Genomic DNA, 26,827 nt, shown 5'->3' on the forward strand with positions numbered 1-26,827 from the left:
AAATTAAATTCTGTCATTCAAAAGGTTTGTGATGATGAACATAGTTGTCAAAATGGGAATGGAAACTCCCTTTTAGTGTTTATGCATGACTTCTGCGGCTTTATGAAGGAGGGTTGAAGCAAAAACCTGGGTGTTTAGTGTTTAGTAGTGTTTATTTCGAATATGAATCATATAAAAAAAAGAAAGAAAATAAGACAATCGTCTTAACATGAGACATAACAAAGTACATATTCGAAAGGGAGTGAGAAGAAGTAACACTTATAAACTCTCACCCCCTCTCCTTAAATATGACTAGCTAACACATGCGAACATAACATTATGCAAACATAATTAAAAAAAAATTAATAAAAATAAATACAAATAAAAAAAACAAAAACAATCAAAACAAGACAATAAAAACATTGTAGCAACATAAGCTACTGACTACTGTAAGAAAATAAGGATAAAAATAGATAAATAAAAAATAAACACTATCATTGCACCCAAGCATTTTGCTCATCCCTGTACCTCTGAAAAATAATATCTTTGTATTTTATTTTAAACAGTTTAATATTTGGACATTGCTTTAATTCCATTGAAAACTTGTTCCATAGCCTCACCCCGCTGACTGAAACACAAAAACCTTTCCTGTTTGTGCGTATTAATGTGACATTAAAATTACTTTTGCCCCTTAAACCATATCTTCCCTCATGAATACTAAATAATTTTTGTATATTTGTTGGTAACAGATCATTTTTTGCTTTGAACATTATTTGCACTACTACTGAGAGAGTGGTACTACTCCACCTGGGGGGGTTGCTTGCCAGTTCAGTTGCCATGCTAAAGTTGCCTGGTAATAAACTGGGAAATGGGTCTTTTTTTTCTTTTTAGTTGGTGCAGAGCTGGTTCCCTGCTGTAAGAGTGAAAATGGAGGGCCTGATAGGGATCTGAGTGAGGGTTGTTGTAATGAGCCCAGCACCTTGTTCGAATACAAGCAAGTGGCTTCACAGCGAGATCCCTCCACACAGCAATTACCTGGTACAATGAGAGCAGCAATTGAATTTAGCTAGCATGTGTGCCTGCCATTGTCACCGGTAAAAAGGCAGCAGGCTCTGCTGCTTTGAACATAGTTTTCAATTAGAAGCAGTGGAATGAACACAGATGTGCTCGGCTGATGTGGTCTTGGCAGACAATAAAATCCTACCTGGGGTCTTTTTTTCCCCCCTTTTTTTGGATGTAATGGAAAAAAGCAGCAGGGCCTTGTTTTTTTTGTATAACTTTCATCCTTTTCATCGTGATATTGTGTGGACCTCTGTAATGACTGAACAGTTTCAGAATAACGTTGTGAGACAATAGGATTCTTGAAATCTAGGTCCTTTTTAAAATCTCAGCTTTGATTAGTGTTAAAGCTCAAGTTGGTCAAAACAAGATTTGTGTTAGTTTTACAACTGTTGTATTGACATGGTGCACTAATGCACTTGCAAATGGTCAACTGTTTCTGGAGTCTTGACCTTGATGGGTTGCCAGGCAACCAGCAGACACTTTAAATGCTTAATGCATGCCAGTTCCAGTTACGACAGGTTTTCTATCTTATCATAATGACTTGAATACATATCCCGTGGTAAACTGAATGTACACATTTTCTCTGCTGTCCTGCACAAACCCGTGTGTTGCAGATTCTGCAAATGAGCTCTCACCTCCAGTGGAAGTTTGGCAGGTATATTGTGCCATTTCTGACACCGTCCTTTTCATTGTCAGGTGACAAACAGTTCCTCGTGTAACGCTTCACTGGGATATTTCTTTGAGACGCTCATGCAGCCACATGCCTTTTTTTTAATTGTGGTTTTAATCTTGCAGATTAGTGTGCTGCATTCCTTGTTTCATGCTCCATTTATTATTACAGAAGAAGAAAAAAAAGAAACTGTTTTGAAAGATTTTTCTGCAAGTTTTTAAGGAAGCGTGTCTAAAAGGGGGGGGAAAAGAAGTGTGGACACAATGCATAAATCTAGACATTTGACGTGCAACGATAGTTTCCCATGACTTTACCCTTCAATCCCATATCCATTTTTTCCTTTCTGACATATCAGTTCACATGGTCGAGGATGAAGCTCATGCATGTTCCATTCATCCATTTTATATATATATATATATATATATATATATATATTATATATATATCTCCGCTTCAATCCTATTCAGGGTCACGGAGGTCTGCAGGCAGACGCCAGGGGTGCACCCCTGATTGGTTTCCAGTCCATCAAAGATGTTCCTGGCTTGTTAGGAATAAACCAGCTTCCTTTCCTTACTTAACCTTGAGAAGAAAATCTCTAAAACATATTCAAATGTAAAACTAGAGCAGCTTCCAAGAATGTTGGTATGCTGATACATGTCTCTTATCTCTGTCTTCCCTCTTCTCAATGGTGGGGGGAACACATGGGGACAACCTCAATTTTCCTCACTGTTTGATATCCAACTTGATCTTTTTTGTTTCAGGTGAAGCATGAAAATTGCAACAACTGCTAAAATGTCAGGAAAAAAGAATAGTCTGTTATTTTATTCAATCCTGCCCGTACCTTTCTAGTTTCATGCTTCAAGCATGTTCTCATCCCCCCAAACTTACAGTGGTAGTCGACTTTCTCCTCAAAGCTAACTAAAACTAAAAAAGAATTCAATATTCTGCATTATGCAAAATGTGCCTGGGAAGATGACACGGAAGCTGCTTGAAAAGATGCTTTTAAGTGAAGTAGTGTGACAAAGTGCCTCTACTCTGCCCATGTTTTGCATTTGAAAAATTGATGATGTTTTCCTAGTCTGCTTCATGCGCTGGCCCTCATCTGACCTCGTGATCGACATCATCTAAACAAGAGGCTTTGCTTTTAGTTCAAGCAGTGCAAGCTCTCCTTAGATCTTATGTAAACACTTGAGTCATCATTAATTTATCTGATCAGAGGCTCTTTAATTGTGCATGTATTTTGTTTTGTTTCATTTTGTCTCTCTCTTTTTTTTTTGGCTGGGGAGATACTCTTTTGAAGTTGAGCTATGTTTTTTTTTGTGTGTGTCTGTGAAGTTTGGGTTAGGAAGGCTGATGTTGTCTGGAGCTTTGCTGCTCTTATCCTTAATTGGGTTATGCAGGATTTTGGCCTAAAATGAAGTAATGAAAGAGGAGTGAGCATGCAAGATGGTCGAGTTTTCAGAACTATCGGCAGAGGAGAGGGAGATGACATTTGTCACCAAATGAATGTTGTTTCGACCTTAGAAAAATATGTACTGCAGCTCTTTTTCACTGCGTGTGAGATCCTGGAATTTGTCAATAAGGTCTTGAAATAAATACCTAATAGCCGCCATGTGGAGCTCTCCAATGTCTCACGCTCTGTCAACAATGTCTAATACTGGGACTCCAGGGCTCCTCATCCTGCAGCCCCACCATTCTTAAACACTCGAGTGCAGCTGTCCCGTGCTGACGTGGGCTGCAGAGAGGCTCTGCAACCGCACACATGGGGGCCATTTGAGTTCCCACAGTGGGTGTGCCTGGTGCCAAGTATTCGCGGGGGCTCCTGTTTGCGTCTGTGCATGTGTGGGTGACTTCCACGGTGACCTCCAGCAGGCTCGGCCCCCTGGGTCTTCCCTGGCTGTCTGTGTGTTTCAGGAGACTTTCAGAGATAACATTGTGGTGACTTGATGGTCTGGTGGAAATGCACAATCCTGCCTGGCGGGATTTGAACTGATAACATCATTTTTGATGCCACAGATCTGAAGAAAATGACGTTTTATAACTTTTTTCCCCCTTAACACCCCCATCTGCATTTATATTAGTTGTTGATACAGAGTTTGGCAAAACCTAAAAGCCACATTTATGTGCATTTTAATCTTGCAACAGAGGTTGTTTTTGTGTGTGTGTGCATGGGTGTGTGAGTGTGTTTCCTTCGCCAGCCCTCTCGGCAGTCTAGCCGTATTTTATTGATCCCCAGAAGAAAGAAAAAGAAGAAAGACATTCTGCCGAAGAGGACTAAGATCTCTGACTGTGGGGCATGAAAGGGCAGGAACTTGGCCATTTCAGAAATATTTGCTTCCCTTTAACTTTTTAGGTTTAAATTACACTTTGAATGCATGACCAGTTTATCTTGGATGTTGATTTTAATTGTTGTATGACATTACTTGTAGGGCTGTTCGATTTTGCGCAAAAATAAAATCTCGATTTTTTTTCTCTCAAAATCCGATTTTCGATTACAATTACGATTATTTTGTGAATTGACAAAAGGCAAGGAAATGATTTCAAATATGCTGTTTTTTATTGAACATTTGCCCCATTGGGCTTTAAGTGCAAACTTTGCTCTTATTAAACCAAAAATGAATGAATAAAGTGCAAAACTCTGTAAAATAAGTTGAAAAAAAGTTTTAAAAAATATAATAAAATATAAAGTTGTATCTCTGGGGAAAAAAAAAATCAGCAAATCAGCACTTGCAAACATACAGTAAGTTATATTTCCAATTAAATAAAACAAGACATTTTCTAATTAAACTAAACTGGGTCTTTGCATGCTAAATAATAATGCAACCCATGAAGGAGGTAGAGGTGTGTAATATCAGTCATTACATTTGCTATTCACATTTGCAAGTTTTTTGCAAGGAACACGAGCCGGTCTACCGCATCTGGCTTGAGAGATGCCCGGTGGCATGTTACAACGCCCCCTCCTACACTAAAGAGCCTCTCCCATGGGGCACTTGTCGCAGGTATTGAGAGGTATTTCCATCAATCATTAATATGGTATCAATCATTAATATGTGTGCAGACAAGGTTAAAAAAAAAAAAAAAAAAAGAAAAATCGATTTTACGATTTTCACGTTTTAACATCGTTCTAATTACATAATCGCGATTACGATTTAAAATCGATTAATCGAACAGCCCTAATTACTTGTCAGTGCTACCCGCATACACAGCTCTTCCTCTCGCTTGCTGCTCTGTGCTCGACGAGTTGCTGCATTGGAATGATCTCCCAGGATCCTGCCGGCCACCTCTGCTCGCTCATGGCAGCACCAATGGCTGAAAAGGAGAGACTACAGCCATGGCTTCCTGATTAGCTTATTATGACGAGTTGTGGCTGTCAGGTTGACTTAGACGCTCCTTCCACCTGACAGCCCTGACAGCAGTCCCAGCCTTAATGGGGTCGGCAGTGCAGCGAGCTGGAGACGAGAATCCCAGCGTGCCGCTATTTTACCCGCTCAGCAGTTTCAGTCTCCATCTTTAACCCACTTTTCTGGCTCCTCCAATGCATTTCCAGAAATGTTGATTGAAATCTAAGGAAACTTGAACTGACATGAAAGAGTGGTTGATCTATTTATAGCCACTCATCTGAGTGCAAATCTGTATCCACTGGTAGCTTTTCTTTACAGTTGCACAATGACTGGTGTCAGAGCCAAGACTCGCGTTTGTTTCTGTTTATCGGGAAAAAGGTGAATTTTTCAAAGAGTCGGCAGAGTTGAATCAAGTCTGCAGAAACATCATTAGCTCCAGAGATTAAGTAAAAAGGAAAATGTTGGAAGTTTTCTTCTCCAGATTATTTCAAATGGAAAGTTATTTTAGTTGTTTGGTCAAAGCGAACTCTAAAGTTTTACTCTATAAAATCATCTATAATTAGGCTATATTTACACAAAGATGAAACAAAAGACTGAAATGTGTCAGCAAACGTGTGCGTCCACATGAATGTACTCAATAGGCCTGAATACGCTGTAAAATACATGCCAGGTGGCGCCGTGATGCTTTGACGGAAACCAGCAAAAACATGCGGCAAAACAATGGCCATGTAAACAAAGCACATGATTTTATTGATTTAATCCTGTGTTATCGTAGTGTGGTCGGTTGTACCCATTCCTTTTGCAAACATTCTCCTCTGTGAAATGGCTCTGGTACCCTTCCATTCAGTCATTTCCAGCAATACATCATGTATTGAGTAAATCACAAATCAAAGGGGCAGTTTTGATGCAATGATTCATGTGCCCGCCCGCCTGCCAAGGTTCTGTTCCATATCAAAGTCAGAATATACTATACTAGAAAAGTATGTTTGAAAGACCCAGATATGTTCTATCCCAGCCTTTTTTAGGATGCGTCCCAGAATGCATTTGGCGTCAACAAGCAGAAGTAAATAGAAGAGGGGAAAGCTGTATAAAAGAAAAAGTTCCCACTTTTGGAGTTTTGAGAATATACGTAGCTTCAAACTTCAAATTTGCAATTAATTAATCAAGGTAAAGCCCATTTGATTTTCTTTTTTCTTTTGTCCTTGAACTTTATTTATAACGTGACTGAAATACAAAAGTGTAAAGCCCGTTAAACACATCGTATAAAGCAACGATTGTAAACACTTTTGCTAGAAGAGTGAATGGTCTATTTTGAGTCATATGAATGTTTTGCATCTTTATTTTACATTCAGTTAATTTGAGACATTTTTGACTGTGTTTACCTGCCGTGATGTGGTCAAGTACTCGATTACACTGCTGTGTCAATTGAAGTCCGAACTTGGAGTACTCTGTGTTGTGAAACAGTGACTATTCAAAGCAACTGGGATGGATACTTTTTCTCTGGTTTTATGCTCATCCAGAGACAGTTTCTTCTGCATCCGTTCATCCTTCCCTCTGGAAATCAGAGTTGATCCAGAGGAACCAGGCTAAGTCTTTTGCATTCAAAGAGGATGGCTGGCTGGACAGGGGTTATCGTGCATCATTTTGACTTACTGCCTTTGATGATACGTTGCTGGACTGCTCAGTTCTTGCCTAGAATGGTGTTTGCTTTAAAGAAACATCCTGCCCTCCTCGCTGTGTGTTTGTCCTTCATGTGAAACTCTCCCCGACAGCTGGCCTTACTTTGGAGGAGAGTTTAGATAGCATTTGCCCTGCTTATCTCCCTGAAATGCCTCTGTGCAGATCTGAGCATACTCTTTCCTTCAGCTCTCATGACACGCAAAAGCAAGACTAAATTTAAATATTGATTTGGTCTGACAGAATAAACACAGTAAAAGCCACAATCTGTTGTATCTTTGCATGTACTTTAAAATCTTTCCTTGCCATGTTGGAGAGAAAGGACTGCAGTGTGTCTGAGGGATGTAGGTCATAGCCACGTCTCTGTTTGAGCAGTACAGTAAACTTGGCAGGCTTATTAAAATGTGATAGGCAGTGCCCCCCCCCCTCCCTTTCATGTCTGTCATCCGGTGGTATGTGAAACACCTTATCTGCCTGTGCTGTCTCTGCTGGGACTTTTCCCGGAAGTCGTTCCCTCACTGCACCAAAGTAAACACACACAACCTCACACTCTGTCAACCAGCATCTCGGATGAAACCATTACATCTCCACCAGCGCTTTTAACCACGCAGGAGAGACTCGCTGTGATGGAAGTTGGCACATTCCTTCAGATCCCAGCTGTAGGTTTGGCACAGTGGCAGAGCACTGTCTGGGAAAGAGGCTTGATAAATTGTTGTAGGTGGATGTTAAGGCTGAATGTGCTGCTGGCTTTCAACCCAGTTTTACACAGATGGAACGAATTCACGGCCTCATAGGGGAATTGTTAGATCCTTTTGCTTGTGAAGTAAAGGAGTTGTAACAATCCTTGATGCAATAAATCATGTGGAGCATCTGTACTGGAGCGCCGCTCAAACGCTGTGAGAATGATTTATAACTATTTATCTTTTATGTAGATTCAAATCGCTCCATGAAAAGGCAAGTAATGAATACGTCCATCCAAAGTTCATAGAACCCAAATTTGTTGCAAGATTTAAAAAAAAAAACCTAAAACAACTGTTTCTTGCCATTTTTGGTTTGGCGAGCGGCTTGAATAGATTAGTCGACATCTCTGATTTTAATTAACGCAGTAATCCGAATTATATCGTCCTAATGAGCACCACTTTTGATCCAAGTATTTGCAGCAAATTAGTAATCAGTGTTAGCACAACGGAGCTACACCAAAACAAATTGCTTTTATTGAAGTGTTGAATTATTTGTTTTTGCTTAAAGATGTTCTGTTCTCTGGATGTTTTTCAATTAAAGTGCAGTTATTTCTTTAGATTATTTTTATTCAAATTAATTTGAAAATGAAATAGTAAGTGTTTTGATGTAGTTGATTGAGGCAGATTTATTTGTCCATCTCTAAAAAGGTACTTTTGTAGTGCTGGAGTACTTTAGCAAGGACATGCGAACCTAGGCCCCGTTTACACATAGCCGGGTATTTACAAAAACGGACATTTCCCCCTCTACGTTTTGAAAAATTCCATCGTTTACACAAGATGGTTTTCAAAATCTCTTCGTTTACACGAATCCGCATAAATAGGCTGTTAACTTCATGCCAGCCAATCAGAATCCTGGAAAAAAACATCAACAAATGACACGTGACGTGTAACTTCCAGTTAAGGCTGATTTATGGTTCCGCGTTACACCAACGCAGAGCTTATGGCGTAGGGTACGCGGCGACGCACACCGTACGGCGCGCATCGCTGCGTACCCTACGCCATAGGCTCTGCGTTGGTGTAACGCAGGACCATAATTCAGGCTTTACTTCCAAGACGGAACGAGAGTCTTTCGTTTGGAGTGACAGAGAAGTGGAGTTACTTTTAAGTGTGACTTTAGAATATAAAACGGGTAAAATACAAGAAAATATTGACGGTGGCCAAACTAATTGTAAACACAGGTCGCACACATGACGCTGGTGACGTTTCTGTTGCATAATGCGACGTTCTGAAGCCTAAATGTCCGTTTTCCTCTGTTTATAAGCGAACGTGAAAACAGAGTTTTTGAAAATCTCCACTTTGGCCGGAGTTTTCAGAAATGATCGTTTTTGGTGACTTTGAGCTCCGTTTTCGTGTAAACGAACGGCCAAAACGCATGAAAACGCCTCCGATTTTGCTCCGTGTAAACGGGGCCCAAGCTTATCTCCTCTAATGTGGTGTGAATAATCAGGTGTTTGGATTCTGCGGCATCTTGATTGTTGTTTTAGAGAAGTGCTTCACTCTGATCTTAAACAGATAAGATAATCCTTTGCTGATCCCCAGAAGGGATATTCAAGGAGAAATTCAAGTGCCAGAGCTGTCGTTAAAATTCCTTCCCTCTTCCAAACAATAATGACCTTATCATACTGAACATGTTTTATCATTGTAGGGACAAGTTTCATGTATGCAGAACGTTTTTTTCTCTTTTCTTTCCCTACTTGCCCTACTTGCTGATCTCTGCTCATTTGTATTTAATGTAAAAGAGAATAACGATGGCCGGTGAGTGACAGCTTAGTTCATGCATTTTCTTTTGGCCCTGCATTGAAATGCTTGCGACATTATGGGTAAAATGATCTGCTCTTCTCCCTCCGACTTATCTACTGTGTCCTCATATACCAAGATAGATGTCTTGTTTGATGAGCTTTTCTGGCTGGAAGTGTCTGGCTGTCAGCTCTGAACACCTGCAGCCTAGGAAAAGGTGAACGTGATGAATGAACATGTTTCTGAAGGCCTGCTGTGATAGGGATGTGAGGGGTTGGAGATTGACAGATTATCTGGGCTCGTTTTCAGCAGTCTTGTTAATTTAACATCACTGAAAGATCCCCCCCCCTTTTTTTTTTAACCAGACTTCAATCATGCAAGAAGTTATAAAGGCCCACGTACATACTCTGACATGCATGTGTCGGTATGCGTAATTGACTCGGCCAGTCGACCGTTGCTTATGATAACAATTGTTGGCGTTGTGTGTGATATTATGTTGCAGAGGGCAGATGAGGACTTGCAGTGGAGATGGTTGCTGAGTTGTTCACTGTGGTGTTTTTCCAAGTACGGAGCAGCTGCTTATTTGAAAGTATGAAGGGGGCAAGTGTGACAGACAGACGACAAACTTCAGTTTTCAATGGTAATTTCCCCGGTGCGTCAGAACCTCCCAGCCGTGCAGATGAAAGATTTGTGATTGACCAGTGAGTGTATGTAAAAGCCTGTGGTAGACTATACACGGGCTGGCTGGCGGAGATGGTGGTTCCTCACCATTTCACCACTGTCAAATACTTCACCCATGTTGTCACCAGCATGCTCTTTCCAAGTCCTTGTTTGATCTGCGTATTTGCACAGAACTGAGGAACGCTCTGTTTGTTTATTCCAAATCACATAAAAAAGTCTTTCTTTAGTTAGATGTGGGGAACAGAAATAAATGATGCAGAAAAAAACCTTGTGCACACCACACGGAGACGTGATGAAGTGTTTGTGAGGATGTAGTGTGCGTGCAACAGTGTTTTGTTGAACGAGCCTCACTAACAGAAGAAAATGTCTCTGCTTGTTGGGGTTTCGTCATTTTACTACAAAATAATTCACAGAAAGCTGTTCTTGTCTAAACATCACATTCCTCCACAGAGCTAAGTATTTGTTATGGCATAAAATTAATGGATGGAAAAAGCTATAAAATGTTAACAGCAGCCTCATTCTAATCCCTTCTCTCTTTTCTCGTTCCTCTTTCCAGTGCTGTCCATCCAGGCCGCCATCCATTTTACCAGGGAGCCCAAGTCCCAGGATGCACTGCACGGCCGCAGCGCCATGCTGCGCTGCGAAGTCAGCGATCCGGCCGATGTCACGTACAGGTGGCTCCACAACGGCCAGGCCCTGGGGAACGACGACAGGCGCTTCCAGGAGGGCAGCAACCTCAAGTTCATGGCCGTGGACCGGCAGCTGGATGCAGGGAACTTCGAGTGTGTTGCAGAAAACGGGGTCACTGGGAAGGTGCTCCACTCCACCAACGCCTCCTTCAATATCAAGTGTGAGTGTTTTAATTAAAACAAAACAAAAAAAAAAACCCTAGTGAAATTAACAGCTGATAGGATTTCCTAAGGGCAACAAGGTGGTTTCTGGTTCAAAAGCCAACAGACGTAACAGTAGAAGATGACGGGTAGCATGAGCTGCAGGAATGTTTCCACCTTGTTGCTCCTTCTTTGTGGCTCTTTCTTTAGAAACTGGATACGTGTGCCACCAAGCATGTGTTTCTTGTTGCTTGTACTTTTTTTCTATTGTGCAACACTTTTTTTTTTCCCCCTCATGCGTTCTGAAAGGCTGTGAAGGGAAATTACTGAATTGCATTCAGGTCTTCTTTTTTTTTTCTTTGCTACTTTTTTTCTTATTAAAGGTTGCATAGATAATTTCTTATTGTTTACCCTCACACAAAACATCAGTGACTTCCCTTAATTCAGAGGAGGCTATGGGATTTCCAACTTTGCGTGGGATTAATAACAACTATGTTTGTTCTATGTCGAGGGCCCTCAGGTATCAGTTGTTTCTGACAAACCTTTGTGTGTCTTTAACACAGAATCTGTAGTGGTAGCAGCAGGAAGAAAGCAAAACAGTATGAAAAATGGCTCCATCTGGAAAATGTTCTCCTCTCTGGCTGCGTTCAGCTGAGAGGTTGTTTTTTTCTCTTTTTTTTCCCCTTTTGTGGTGATGATACTCGTTCAAAGGCTGATTCCAAGAACAGATGAGTGGCCAGACCTCCTTGTTGCAAACTGAAAGACAGACGGAGGGAGAGAGAGCGAGCCGTGATGTTGAGCCCCATCTTGGATTAGTTACAGTTTCAGCCAACGTTACACCGGGTGTCCGAACCTCCTTGACTCTGGAGGAGCCGGCTGTCATATGTTGCAACTGCACATGGCGAAGTGCGTCCGCGAAGCTCAACTAACACACTCCCATAAATTATAAAGAATAAAAAAGCGAGTTGGACGAGAAGTGCCAGTTCTTCATCTGAGCTGTCATCATGATCCAGGATAATTTATCTGCCAAGTCATTAACGTTCCCATGAACTGGGAAATGGGAAGGTCTTTTTTTTTTAATTCAGGAAGAGATTGAATTATTATCATTGTTATTTTAAAGATAGGCTCATTTAAAGCAGCTTTTGTCTTTTTTGGCTCAATCAGACCCCTTATAGGTGCGGAGGTTAAGTCGCTTTTACGACACTGTTCAAGGTTAAGTCTTGTTTGGCTTCTTGATTTGTCCGTCCCGCCATTATAACCTTCTTGGACTCTTGTTCACCTCTGTCTGTTGTAGCTTTTTGACCTAGTTCTGTCATTGTTGGTGATGTGCAGTTCCATGCACATCTAAATCAAGCTATTGGCAACAATCTAGCTACGGATTAAACTGGAGGCTCAGAGAAATCCAAGTATACATGCACGAGAAGACAATCGATTCTTGAGTGAGGTGCGTTCGACTCAGCGGTGGCCCCAGACGCACTTTCGTGTTGGCGTTCTTCCGGTACAAATAGTAAACAAGCGCGAAGGGAGACAACAACATGCGAAAAATGGACCCTAATGATCCAGCAGCTCTGTAAATTTCGTACATACTAAACCTGATCATGTTGCAGGTAGGATGCACCAGAGTCTCCCTCTTCTTCTGTTACCTGTTGTTGTGATGCCGTGACTGTTCCCGCGGCTCGTCACTTCCAGAAGGAGGAGTCCCGGGACAGTCACTAGCTCGGCTAAGCGTGGGTTGCTTATACATGCCTGCATAACTCGGATTAGGACGCATTATCTGGCGCTAAAAGCTCGATCTCATGAGCTTCAGTTCGGCTAAGGTGTAAACATGGCTTGTAAAACTTCGAAAACGGTCGGATTAAGGCAACAATTCGACTTTCTGTCTTTCTGCATGTAAACGTACCGACTGTGTCCTGAAGCAACATGCAGATGATTGAGTCCGAGGTTGTTTTTTAGCTGTTTTCAACTGATAGTGGGGACAGAAGATGGTAAGAGCTAAACTAAGCTTCCTAAAAGTAAGCACATGTTCCTTCAAATGAAAATGAAACGCAATCATTTAACTCATTTAACTCATTAGCTTGTTGTTGCAGGGTTTTTGTTCTCTCTTCTATTAGAAAATGATCTTTACAATCAAGTTCTTGAAAACTGTGCAAAAGCAGTTTTTCATAAGGGTTTCAGAAACTTTTAATCTCAGCCAAAAACTGTATTTTTCCTCAGGTTTTCATCAGCTGCTTTATCATATGAAATTCCTGATATAATAAGTGTGGTTGTCTCAAATTCCCATTTAATTTTGATCATAGAGTACAAGCACAACCATATGCATTTATTGTGCTTAAAGGGCTGGACACTTGAGTAATAACTGAGTTGGACTGAGTTGGACGTTCCTTTTATTTGCAAAAAATCAAGATTCTGACTGTAATCCACAAACTATATTAAGTGCAGGGGATACTGTACGATGATAATCCAAAACCGCCTAATTTAGATGCAAAAGAGCAACTTTTGTGTTTAAATATTAATGTAGATCAACACAACCCTCAAGAAAGAAGGCAGCTAAAGAGAGAGGCAGATTCCTGCAGGGATGTGTGCAACACGAGTTAAAGGTGGGAGTAAAGACAGTTTGTGAAGCTGTGTTATTTTAAAACATTTAAGCCACACACTATGCTTAGTGCATAAAACGGATGGCGACAACAGATATACAGCTGACAGACTGATACTACTGTTATTAATGCACTACATGTTAACATTCAGGTAGGAATGATCTGTTTGAAAGAAGAATACAGTCATACGAGTGGAATCTTCAGGCACGACTTCAGGTCACAACCATGGACTGATGAATTTCTGACCTCAGATTAGATCAATTGCATGATAGCACACTTTTTTTTTTTTTTTTGCAGCCAAACACTCAGGTAAGGAGCAATACATTTAAACCACATATGCCAGCAACACTTGTCTACGTACAGCGGTGTCTATCTCTGTAATATTGTGCAGACTGGCTTTTCATCTGTGCATCACTGTAGTTTGGATGCAGCTATGTTATGATAGGTATTCCCATATTTATACAACATGCATTTAATGGACAATAGAGCCTCGTGGAGTTTGAAGGAAAGGCCCCCTTGGCATTAATCCCGCCTGTGCATTCACTCATGTGTGTGCAAGATTGCGTGCATAGCCGTAAATGTGGGTTGGAAGGAGGGGTGGGCGTTGTTTCATATGTAATGTACACGGAAAATGCTGGAGTGTAGAGGATTGTCACCCCTCCTCCACCGGGGAGTGAGAGTTCATTTGTCCTGCTTTCAGTGGTGGGTGGGCTAATCCTGCCAGTGGACTTATTCAAGAGTAATTATGCCCCCTCTGTTTTCACTAATAGTGGTTTTAGCCCCCCCCCCCCTCATGCTTTTGTCCTGTCCGGTCACTGGGTCTCTGTGTCGAGACTGAACCCAGCGGAGGCGCCGGGCTCAGGCATCACCGTTGTCAGCACGTTTCTTCACCCCGGAGCCAAAACTATGCACGAGCCTCTTGGAGGTTGGGGCCGACAATGTTGTGGATTCAGTGACACGGCTTGCAAGGAAATATTCGGTAGCTACATAAGCGATCAGGCCCACTTTTCCTCTCTGCACTCACTCTCTCAAGTCACAGAGCCACTTGCACATGAATGAGCATGTGTGCGCCATCTTGGCTTATTCCAACAGCATGTGCCCTTAGCCTAATTTTTTCTGAGCATATGGATTTTATCTCAGGACAGGAGTACTTCACCCTTTCTTTTCTTCTCGTCACACCTTTAATGGCTTGATGCTTTTTGTTAACTAAAAGTAGCTCTCCACATTTATGGCGCTTTTCCACTAGCACCTACTCAGCCCGGCTCGGCTCGTCTCGCCTTTACCCGCTTTTGTCCCCGTTTGTTTTTCCACTGCCAGGTGAGAAGTGGGCGGGTTGTGGTGAAGCTGCTGTGACGTACTCTATTGCGCAACTCCTTTGTTCGTGTCGGAGCTGATGATAAATCAGCTGGAGCCGCTGAGAGTAAAACAGAGCTCCTGGTGGATCTGATCATTCCTTATTGCCCGTCTACATCCCTTTTTTTAATTCTCTCGTCAGCCACCAGGTTTATGAACATCTGCACCTCAGAGTTGGATCACCAAACAGACGTTTGCGCTTTATAATAAAATCGCCACGAGCCGCCAGTCGTTCTCGCGGTGACTCCCGCTTCCTGATTCAAACGTCTGACGGCCCCGCCCCCCGACCAATCGGTGGCGCGGAGGGTGGTGACAGATATAGTGCCGGCTCAGCCCGGTTAGAACCTCGGCAGAATAGGTACAGAAAAAGTATCTGCTTGGCGTGGCTCTACCCGCCTTGGCCCGTAGTGGAAAAGCGCAAGACGGGGGCGTGGCGGGTAGAAGCGAGCTGAGTAGATACTAGTGCAGGGGTCGGCAACCCGCGGCTCCAGAGCCGCATGCGGCTCTTTAGCGCTGCCCTGGTGGCTCCTGGAGCTTTTTCAAAAATGTTGGACCTTTTTTTTTTTTTTTCTTTTTTTTTTTCTTTTTTCCTCTTTCTTTTCTTCTTTTTCTTTTTTCTTCTTTTTTCCTTTTTTTCTCTTTTTTTCTTCGTTTTTTCCTTTTTAATCTCAACATTTCGACTTTTTTCTCGAAATTTTGACTTTTCTCAACATTTCGACTTTTTTCTTGACATATCAACTTTTTTTCTCAAGATTGTACTTCAACATTAATCTCGACATTTCAACTTTTTTCGCTAAATTTTGACTTTACTCGACATTTCGACTTTTTTCTCAACATTTCGACTTTTTTCTCGAAGGGCTCAGACATATTTTTTGTGTGTTTTTGGTCCAATATGGCTCTTTCAACATTTTGGGTTGCCGACCCCTGTACTAGAGGAAAAGGGCCATTAGTGACTATCAGAGTTGGAGCACCAAAATTTAATGACAATCTGACAGTGGGCCGGGCCTGTGTACTGTAAACATTAAAGGAGAAATCCCCCAGGTTCCGTCTGTTGTTTACAGTACACTGATACTGCCACATGTTTTAGTCATTTCCAAACCCACATGGTTTTGTCAATCAAACTTTATCCCAAGTGCTCCCCGAGCTAACACCTCTTACCCCATGATCCCTGTTGCAAAGACCCTTCGCCATGGCAACAAATTAGCTCATTGGGTAGAACAGATGCAGGCATTCAGTTGTGTGGTGAGGAGTAAACGGTGCAAGCATCTGCTTCTCAGTCCTCACAATTCATCTGTTATCATCCGCAAGTTGGTAGAGCTTCCTGTTCTGCCTCCTCCATAATAATTATATGGCCCTAATTATGGCGTTAGCTGCCAGGCCTGCTTCAACACTTAGTCATGCATTCTGAGAGGGATCGTGGGGAGGTATTTGTCACTAATAGGTTATGAGAGAGTGCCTTCTGTTTGTTTGAATGGACAGCTGCAGAAACTTGAGCAATGAATGGAGCTGTGTGCACAGTTGGGACATTTGAATGAGGTTGTTTGAAAAAGTTCAGGTCAAATGGAAAGCTATCTGATATCCAGAGCTGTTTTTAAATATAGTAAATCAGGAATGGTAGAAATTGAAGTTTGCCGAAGGGTGGTGTGCATTGCACAACTTATGTACTTTTGTTCCTAGGACTGTGAGAGTTCATTGCAAATGTAAGATATCACGCAGATGGGGGAAAAATGCATTAATTCATAACATAGCGCTTAATATGACTTGTGGTTAGTTGTATTCCCCCAAAGATGCCTGACTGACACCATCCAGTACTAACAAAACACCTACCTGGTACGTCAGATATGTAAAAACAGAGGAAATGACTCACTCATTTAATTATTTTTTTCCCCTCCACTGTTTTTTAAAACTTTCCTCCTCCTTTGTGACTCATTGTTGCCCTGTCTGGTTTCGTCAGTCCCTTTTGCTTTCAGCACACTAATAACTGGTCTGCTGTAATGTTTGGCCCCAGGTCCCAATGGCTGCGTTGTCCTTGCTCACCACCTCGTCCTTATTAAAGGTTGCTGGAGCTATTTGTTTTGAATGAGAAACACAGTTGTTAGGACATGCAGGCATGCATGCATACAGCCAGGCATCATCATCATCATCTGTGGTCGACTTCTCAAAACCACCTTTGTAGATAACACTTGTATCTTAACAGACATGTAAGAGCAGGGTGAACACACACTTCCTCACACAGTTGCAGGGCATCTGCTTTGAGAAGGAGCTAATGAGCAGTGGCTGGTTCTCATGAGGTTATAAGCAAGAAGGATGCCGGGCTTGTTACTGTAGAGACAGTTAGCCACGATCCCCGTGGGTGTGGAGCTCTGCCAGGTTCCTGGGTAATTCATTGTGAAAAGTCTTCCTCTAGCGCCTCGTCTGACCTCTCAGGGGTGCTGCGCCTCTCCTCCCTTTTCACTGCTCTGCTCAGGTTAGCTCATGCCATGCATATTTCATAGATGATCTGCGGAGTAGCAGGAGTTCTTCTAGCGCGCTGTTAGACCGTTGGAGTTTAGTATTAGCGGCATGTCTTACATGAATACAAGCCGGAGCAGACTCCCAGTTAAACTGGAGCAACTCAAACAAACAATGCATCTGTGCACCCTGTAAGTTCAGCATATGGGTCAATGACCTGATGCCTATATTTTCTGAAAAACAGATTTTTTTTTAATTAAAAAAAGGTTTAAATGGATAAAAAAATATCATATGTATGAACTACCTGTGCCACATATGGACTCACTTGAATTTAAAAAAAAAATACTAGTTATTTGGGATTTTGTTGTTGTTTTAAGCGTCAAAATGTCATGTGGTACGACCGTCCGACCATGACTCTTGTTCTGAAACTTTTTTTGAAATCACTCTAAATGTTTTTAAATCAATCTTCTGCCCTATCTGGCATGATTTCCATAATGTCTTGTAGTGTGTAAGATTGCAACACATTTGTATTTATATTTCCATCATAATATACAAACAAAGTTTGACTGATGTCCATTTTATGAAATATCATGTGGTGCGACCATTAAAAAAAAAAAACAATTTTCGTATAATACTGAAAACTTGTAAAAAAAAAAAAAGATGTCAAGATGTTAAAAAAATTAATTTATTTTAATATGAATCATGGTTGCACCACATGACCTTTTTTAAGGCTAGTGCCAATTCATCTGGACAAAAAACTAAATTTAAAATTTTGATATGAATTTAATTATACTATACTATATGAATTTATGTGTACACAACATTCTTAATGTTTGAACTACTGCAATAGATATTCTTTTTTTTATTATTTTAAAATTGACCTGTTGAAAATCCTTATTCGTCATTGACCCATATACTATATAACTCATTTTGCAACCACAGATCATGTACCATCATGCAAATGATAATTTACTCTTAAGTTTTTGTACCTTCAATTCACACAGCAGGAAAACGGCAAATCCAGGAAGTTATGACTGTATTACAGTAAAAATCTACGGTGGGACTAAATCATTTTTATTCTTTCAGGAAGTTTTCATGACACTTGTTCTAAAGAGGTTAGCTTCCAGGAGGAACGAGAGTTCGTGTCATTCACCGAGCAGTGGGTCGTCATGGTTCCTAATGACATTCACAGTAGCTTCACGTCCCCCTTAAACACATGTGAGAATCAGGCTCTGAATATGAGCAGGACCTGGGAATGCTTTAGTGCTGAGAGATTTATGTACAGTTTGTAGTTGATATACACTCGGCAGAGTTTATTTTGGGTAAAAAACCTTTATATTTCAGTGCTTGTTTCCTTTCAAAGTACTACTGTGGATCAGTTTCCCTCCATCTGTTTTCTGCACGGTTCATCCAGCTCCCGGTAGAGTAGGTACACCTGATCGCCTCTGACGGCGTTAAAAGACCTCCGGTCCCAGCTTTTTCAAAGTTGTGACTGGCGGGAGTTAATTGTTGCCCTGATACTTTATTTCACTTCAGCTCCATTTTCCGAGTTCTTCCGAAACAGCAATGCATGCCTTTTTAACTGGGCGAGTCGGTGAGTTTTATGAAATATCCGTAAAAAGCAAAGTAGAGGCTCATGTGGGTCTGGTGAGTCCATTGGCGCGCTGATGTAAGCCAGCCTAGTGATGTGGGGACTCGCGTCTCATAGTCACCGCGCTGTCACAGTGATCTGACTGTCCTCATCCCTGCTGCACCCATTAGCGTCGTCATGTGTCCCAAGTGGACATATGACAGGACGAGCACTTAACTCAATTTTTCCTCCTGTCCTTCTCCCGGATGATTTCCTCTGTCCTCTTCCGTTACCCCATCCTCTCGGCTTACATTCAGTTTTTCTGCTTCTGCAGGGTTAGAAAGCGGCAGCGTGACCTTGAAGGAGCCTGTTTCTGAGGGGGACATTGAGAGCTCGGCGCCGGTGACATTGCGCTGTCATATTGACGGACACCCACGGTGAGTCTCCTCCCCCTGACTCCTTAAGTTTAGTTTTAACACTAATTCCACCTTTTTGAATATTCTCCATTTTATTTTTTGTTTTTATTTATACAGGACTGTCTCAGAAAATTAGAATATTGTGATTTTCTGTAATGCAATTGCAAAAACAAAAATGTCATACATTCTGGATTCATTACAAATCAACTGAAATATTGCAAGCCTTTTATTATTTTAATATTGCTGATCACGGCTTACAGTTTAAGAAAACTCAAATATCCTATCTCAAAAAATGTGAATATTCTGGGAATCTTAAACTATAAACCATAATCAGCAATATTAAAATAATAAAAGACTTGCAATATTTGAGTTGATTTGTAATGAATCCAGAATGTATGACATTTTTTTTTTTTTTATTGCATTACAGAAAATAAAGAACTTTATCACAATATTCTAATTTTCTGAGACAGTCCTGTATATTTTTTTTAACTCTCTCAAATTCTCTTCAATCCTGCTTGTGGTCCCAGACCGACGTGCCAGTGGTTCAAGGATGGAGTGAAGCTGGCTGAGAAGAGCCATCAGATCAACGGCAAGGAGAGGACGCTGACCTTCGAGAGTGCCAGTCCAGATGACAACGGACTTTACTACTGCTGCGCCAAAAACGCAGCCGGCCACGTCTGCAGCAACAGCAACTTCACCCTCAACATTATAGGTGCGCATGTAGGAAACGATTGCTTTGACAAAATCCAGTCCCATCTTTCTGCACACATGGGAAATGGAAGGTGACTTGAGATTTCCTTTTCAATTATTCACTGCTTTTTTGTTGCAAAAGCATTTGGGTTCAAACTCTACCTGTACTGTTTTGGTCTGGGCTGCTGACTTTCATGAATTTCATGAATCAGAACTTCTATTTGTCAGCTGAAACCCCTGGCCGCTGCTCAGTGATCCGGTGACCTCACCTCTAGAGCTGGGTATCGATTCAAATGTCAAGAATCGAGTCGATTCCGATTCTTAAGATTCAGAATCGATTATCACCATTCGATTCGATATTGATTTGGGTTAGTGTTGCCTGGATTATGACTGTAAAATAACTATTGAAATAATAATTTCACAATAATTATTGTGAAATAACTAAGAAATAAATAACTCTAATAGGCATTTCAATATCCATTTAAAGTGCAAAAAAAGAAAGAAATTGCAACAGCTCAAGCAGTGAACAAATAATTTTAGCTTGTCTGATTTATTCTGTCACCAGACACACAGCTTGCCATGAAACACCCGGCATTTTTCAGGTATTTCATGACAAACCGTGTCCGATAACAGAGAAACCAAACAAGCTATAGTAAATATAGATAATATGAACTTTATTGAACTAATATAACATTTAGAAATTTAAGCTGAAATGTCCAGCATTTTCTCTAAAGAAAAGCTCATTTAGTTCAGACGTTTTCAAAACTACTGGGACTACTGGGATTAAAGTTCACCAGGCAAAAATGTAATGATGGAAAAAAAAAAAAAAATAATTAATAAACAAAAATAAAAAAAATCGCTCTTTAGACATACAAATCAATTTAGAATCAGAAAAAAAAAATAGAATCAGAAAATCGATTTTTTTCAACACAGGCCTATTCACCTCAGGCGGGACGTCACCCAGGTCTCACCCCTGCTGTACTTGGGTGGCCTGCAGGGTTAGATTGTTGAACCTGGTCATATATTCACATCACCCAATCTTTGTTGTTGTACAGGGGTCACTTTACTTACTCCACTTTGATGTAGCTAGACATGACAGAAAAGGAAGATGTTAACAACACCATTAGTGGCGAGAGAGCGGGAGTAAGAGGCGATGGAGTTTCAAATGTGATTATCTAAGCATGCTTGCACCTTCCTCCCCTGCCACCCATGCAGACTGAAATGCTTTCTACATAAACATCTGGAGAGTGAACAATAACATCAGCTCTCGCGGCATTCACGTTTTTCTGTTCTCATTGTAGCTGCAGGTTCACAGACAGGGGAGGCTGTTTGTTTTCCTGCTGGCGCTTATCACAACTTTTGCTGTTTACTTTGCTTTTTTGTTTGTTTATTTCGAGCCCACAGTTTTGCCTACAGGCATTTGTGCATTTCATTCAGTAACAAATCTGTGGAAGAAGTCTGATTCCCTGCTCCTCTGTTATTAGCTACCTGCAACATAGAGACGCGTGAGGTAGGACTGGGGATCGATTTAAATGTCAAGATTCGATTCCGATTCTTAAGATTCAGAATCGATTATCAAGATTCGATCCGATATTGATTTGGGTTAGTGTTATTAAAACTGTTTTTTGAGCTGTTGCATGAATTATATGACTGTAGTTATGCAAAATATTACTACTAGTATTATATTGAGATTAAACAGCAAGTATTGGCAGCTAATGATGCTGTAAGGACCAATCAGCTCCCAGAATGCTGATAGAACTGCTTTCAGAAACATCACGTGGGTCAGAATTACCAAACAGATCCAGGGAGGAAACAGAGACGGATTAAATCGTTTTTATTTTTTCCCACATTCCGCTTTTATTTGTTCCATTTTCGGTCTATTTTGGTTTTTAATTTTTGAGCATTTGGTTTTTAGCATTTTTTGCAAATGTAAACCCAATACAGTATATAAAGTAATGAAATATAGACAATTTATGCAATTATAACCTAACACTTTAATGTTTTCATACCTTTAAAAATATTTAAAAGCAAAAACATGGCACCAGTTATTCTCGTGTCCAACAAAACATTCCTTTTTTGGGGATAAACAAAAGAATAACCAAAAGTTGTAATGTAAAGATGAAAAAAAACAAAACATAAATACATTTTTTTTTTAAAATCGATCTTTAGACATATCGATTCGATTTTTAGGAATTAATATAAGAATTGATTTAGAATTGGGAAATCGATTTTTTTCAACACAGGCCTAGCGTGAGGTTAGCGCCCAAGTAGAAGAAGAATTGATCACTGTGGGTTTTCCAGTTATGGTTTCACTGCTCTCTGCACTTTTGTTGGTCATCACAGTCGATAAAAGCGGACAAATTGAACCTGGTCTGCAGTTAACATGCAGCCACAGATGTGTGCTTAGGCCTTTCCATTGATTTTTCAGGGGGATATGTATCCCATCAGTGCCTTTTATTAAAATCTATCGGGTACATTTACCTCCTAACTCAGCCTTTAAAGTCATTTGCACATAATTAAGAATGTGTGCTGCCTCTCGGCTAAGTCACATACCCTCTTTCTCTCACATTTTAGGGCTCTGTGAGTCAGGTTTCCTTGTGTAAAGAGCTGCTGCTTTACAGTAACCGCAGCCCCAGCGGAGTTCATTCAGGACCACATCTGTGTGAGAAACCCGATGCCCTCCTCCACCCTAATTATCCACCTGCGACGCAGGCACGCAAGGTTAGCACCTGGCCCGGGAGGAGAATGGAAAACTGTTGAGCTTCCAGTAATGGTGTTCACCGCCCTTGGCACTGGCATTATATTGGTTGTCATAGTGACAAGAAGCTGACAGATTTGCCGTGGTTTTGAATGCACAGCCAGCCACTGATCAGCGAGGTGAGGGCTCCTCGCCGACTTCCTGGGTGGGCCCGCTGTGCTCCGAGGGCTCCCAGCCATATCCACGATGCTGCAGCAAGCACCGCGCACCTCCATTAGCGGTGCAGATGTGAAGACGTATTGACTCGCACCCATAAACCTAGATTATGGGTATTTTTATGTTCTAATTTGTTAGATCTCAGGGCCAGTTTTGGTAATTACTCCTCCTTCAGGTTGAACTACACCAAATAGCTGCTTTTGGCTTGTGAGAGAAGCTAATTATTATTGGGAGGAGGGTGTTTTGGAGAGAGCTGCCACATTGATTATACTAAACTGAATCTGGCGAAAAGGAAAAAAAAAAAGATCATTTGAACCACTTTTGGGTGATTTGCAGCCGACTTCAATTCCTTTTTAACAAAGATTACAAGTGTTATTCATTGTTTATGCAATGAATGATTTACATCAGTGGTTCCCAACCTTTTTTCCTTGTTTCCCCCCTACTTGTGTCTAAAACCAGGCGGGCCCCCCGACCCGTACGTACTAGCACCAATAGAGTAAAGTGATTCGTTAAAAATCTTTAATTGAAAAAAATGTACATTAATTATGTTTTTTTTTTTATACATTTCTCTTTGGTTTACCCTGTACAGATATTACTTTTTTTTTCTCACCTTCATTTTGTGTCACCAATGTATAAAATACGAACAAAAACATAAAATAATTTCTGAAAAATGTGTCTTTTAATATGAGAGCAAAATTTTTCAACATTTTTCCTTCAAAAACCTGTCAGAGTAGTAGTAGTATGAATAAATTTAGTTTATTTATTTAGCAATATAAGACAAATTATGAACAAAAAATGAAAAACAATGAAATAACATGCAAGGAAAGGAAGAAGCCTGGTGGCTTATATAGAATCCTTTCCATATATGAATAAAAAACAAAACAAAGCTACACAAGGGAGAGTAAAAAAAACAAAAAAACACAAGAAAATGTAACTCGGATCAAATAATGAACATTACAAAGATGAAACGATAAGAAAGTTCTTTAAATGTTTTTTGATTGGCAAGGATGGTGATGATTTAAGAGATTTATTGAGTGAATTCCACAATAGAAAGTGTGATAAAATATAATACTAAGTGGGTTTATACAGACTTGGATTACAGTATTCCATTAGGTGTGTTTATTATGATTTTTTTTTTATTTATTTAACATGTGCAAATATCATTTTTACAACTGCATATCTTCAAAGCACCCCCAGAGATCCCCGGACCCCAGGTTGGGAAACACTGATTTACATAGTTGCTCTGGCTTGAGTTTTAACCCCGGTTTCTAGGAATACCCCGTCTCCAGATTATCACAGAGAACTGAGAGATGATCTGTGACCCAGGAGAAAAGGATATAATGGTCCAGATAAGCTGTGGGATCTGTTCACTGACCTAATTAAGTCTCCCCGGGGGCCTCTCGGATGTTGACGCACACCGCCACCTGAAGGCCGCCTGCTCCCCAGCCCTGTGCTGCAGTCGGTAGCTTTTAATGAACCTGTTCATCTGAGTGATGGATGATCATCCACACAAGTGGAGTTTAACGCTCCGATGCCTGTGGATGAAGCCATACGATTTTGTTTGTGCCTCTGTTTGACAGATAAGAGCTTCCCGCGGCCGGTGGTGACTCCCGAGGACCAGGTGGTGTTGAAGAACGAGGAGGCCGTTTTCCACTGTCAGTTTACGGCGGAGCCCGAGCCCACGGTGGAGTGGTATCACGAGAATGAGCTGCTGGCAAACAAGACTCGGTACGTTGAGTGCTAAGTCCTCGTCTGGATGCTCACATTAGCATCGCCGCTTTCTGAATGTTGATCTCAGGCTTCAGGCAAAGTGCACATTAAGGAATTCCATTAATGTCACAGAGTCTTGTAAAGTTTCCCCTGCAGTCGACTGTACGTAACGTGAAGACAGACTGCCTCTCCAGCCTATCACAAAGGACCTGCCAGGTCTCAAGTGTTCACATTGTGAGTGGAAAAAGCCCTGAAGCTGCAGCCAGCCCACCAGCGCGTCTACTAATAAACAAATAGGCCCTTTTCCCCCGTAAATGTTTATAGCATCTTATGCTCATATGTAGCCACATCCTCAGAGGGCTCTTCACAATGGAGGAGGGATCCTGCTTTTCTGTTTCCAAATGATTAGTGAGCTGACAACGGAGGTGCAGGACTTCAGCATTACGTCTGTTTCTAGAAACCCTGACCACCTCCTGCTCGAGGAATTCCAAGACAGCCTGGTGTTTTTGTTTATTCCTGTTTATTTGATGTGGGCTGATAAAATGCCAGAGGAATGCATTTCTGTGCAGGGAATCATCTGGTTTTCACCTGCGCTGTTCAGATAACTCTCTCAAGACTGTCTGTCTGTGAATATCTGATGCAGATCATTTTTCATGCGTGTGAAATTTTAGAAAGGGGGCAAGAACAGAAGAAAAAAAGAAACACCACCTAAAGCTTAAGGCTGTTTTTGCAGACAGATTCCCATGGGTGGACCCCACTCTGGATGTAAAAATATGAAGCCAAAATGATTTTTCTGTTCAGGTTCACATGCAGATGGAAGAACAATTGACTTAAAAATACACCCAATCCATCCATCCTTTTCCGCTGAGTGAAGGAATATTCAGCAGACTAGAGCCACATCCCATAGGTGGAAACGTACTCAAAGTCCCACAACTCATTACACTCACACGGCTGAACGATGGAGAGATGACATAGAAATATCACCTCTCCTCTTCTCCGGAATTACCCAGCATCCACTCTGGGATTCTTTTCCCATCACTCAGTGACGAGCTGTTGATTTGTCATTTCTGTGGTCTGTGTTTTGCCTCATCTTCTCGTCTTTTTCTCCGCAGGGTTGTCTTGTTGCCCAACGGCACAGTTCAGATCACACAAGTCAAGCCCAGGAACACTGGAACCTACAAGTGCGTCGGCCGAGGCCTCAAAGGATCCCATGTTACGCTGGAGGCCTCGCTCCTCATCGCCGGTACGCACACAGAAACACATCCACTCTTTTTTTTTTTTTTTAAACATTTGTTTATTGGATTTTCACAGAAGTATACAAAGCAGAGGTAGTTTTGTAGTTACATGCAAACTTCCAGTACAACCCAGTAAATAGAAACCTTATAAAAGAAAAGACTGCGTCTTTTTTTTCACCACAAAAATAAAAAACAAAACCAAAAGAACAACATCAGAGACCAAAACAAAAACATAACATATAGGACATACTGTATGCCAAATTAAAAAATAATAGTAATAAGAAATACAAAAGCAAACATCAAACAAACATAAAACATCAGTGCAGAAGTATTACATATAAGATTTACCGTGACCCGTGCCGCAGCGCCCCACCCCTAGCACAAGTTTATAAAGCCACCATTCCACCGGACCTCACCCGTCCGCCACTAGAGTAGGATGCAGACTTCGTACAAAGGTGAAGAATGGACCCCAGGCCCTCCAAAATTTGTCTACAGAGCCATTAAGGGAGAATCTGATCTTCTCCAGTTTAAGACTATATAGGGCTGGGCGATATGGACCAAAAGTCATATCTCGATATTTTCTAGCTAAATGGCGATACTCGATATATCTCGATATTTTTCTGTGCCTTAATTGGGGTTTCCCCCAAAGCATTATAGCATAGCATCTCTGTTAGCTTCATTTTTTTCTGAGGCAAACCCTTAAAAAAACAGTCAGTTTTAATACAAAGCCTCGTGCCAAATGTCACACAGGTACCTTTATTAACAGAGGTCTGCACAATATCAAAATGTATAAAACAAATGAAATAAAAATAAACTGCCTGCATATATAGAATAAAAATGCTTCTTGAATAAAATAAAACAAATATCCCTTTCCTGCATAACAATTAAATTAAAATACACTGTGCAATTAATACAATGTAGACAGTAACAGGCAGACTTTTCCACTGAGGTTGACAGTTGTGCAAATAACAAAACATTTGTGCAAATCTCAAATAAAACATTCAAGTCAATTTGTCACAAAATAAGCTATATCAAAATCATTAAAAAAAAAATGTAACTTTTTTTTTTTTTAAATCGATATAAACGATATTGTCTCGTACCATATCGTGTTTGAAAATATATCGATATATATTAAAATCTCGATATATCGCCCAGCCCTAAGACTATATAAAATATC

The 26,827-nt window shown here is 40.9% G+C and overlaps 1 protein-coding gene across 4 annotated transcripts in view; it reads left to right on the forward strand.

Moving 5' to 3' along the window:
- ptk7b (protein tyrosine kinase 7b) overlaps positions 1 to 26,827 on the forward strand; it is a 100,877-nt gene that overhangs the window by 51,183 nt on the left and 22,867 nt on the right. For all 4 annotated transcript variants that reach the window (XM_061744965.1, XM_061744967.1, XM_061744966.1 and 1 more), the window contains exons 2-6: positions 10,444 to 10,737; positions 19,020 to 19,122; positions 19,629 to 19,813; positions 24,286 to 24,433; positions 25,528 to 25,658. In XM_061744965.1, the coding sequence (XP_061600949.1) occupies positions 10,444 to 10,737; positions 19,020 to 19,122; positions 19,629 to 19,813; positions 24,286 to 24,433; positions 25,528 to 25,658 (861 nt within the window). The remainder of the gene's footprint in view (positions 1 to 10,443; positions 10,738 to 19,019; positions 19,123 to 19,628; positions 19,814 to 24,285; positions 24,434 to 25,527; positions 25,659 to 26,827) is intronic.

The sequence above is a fragment of the Cololabis saira genome, chromosome 17 (assembly GCF_033807715.1).
Source record: "Cololabis saira isolate AMF1-May2022 chromosome 17, fColSai1.1, whole genome shotgun sequence".
Classification (NCBI taxonomy): domain Eukaryota; kingdom Metazoa; phylum Chordata; class Actinopteri; order Beloniformes; family Belonidae; genus Cololabis; species Cololabis saira.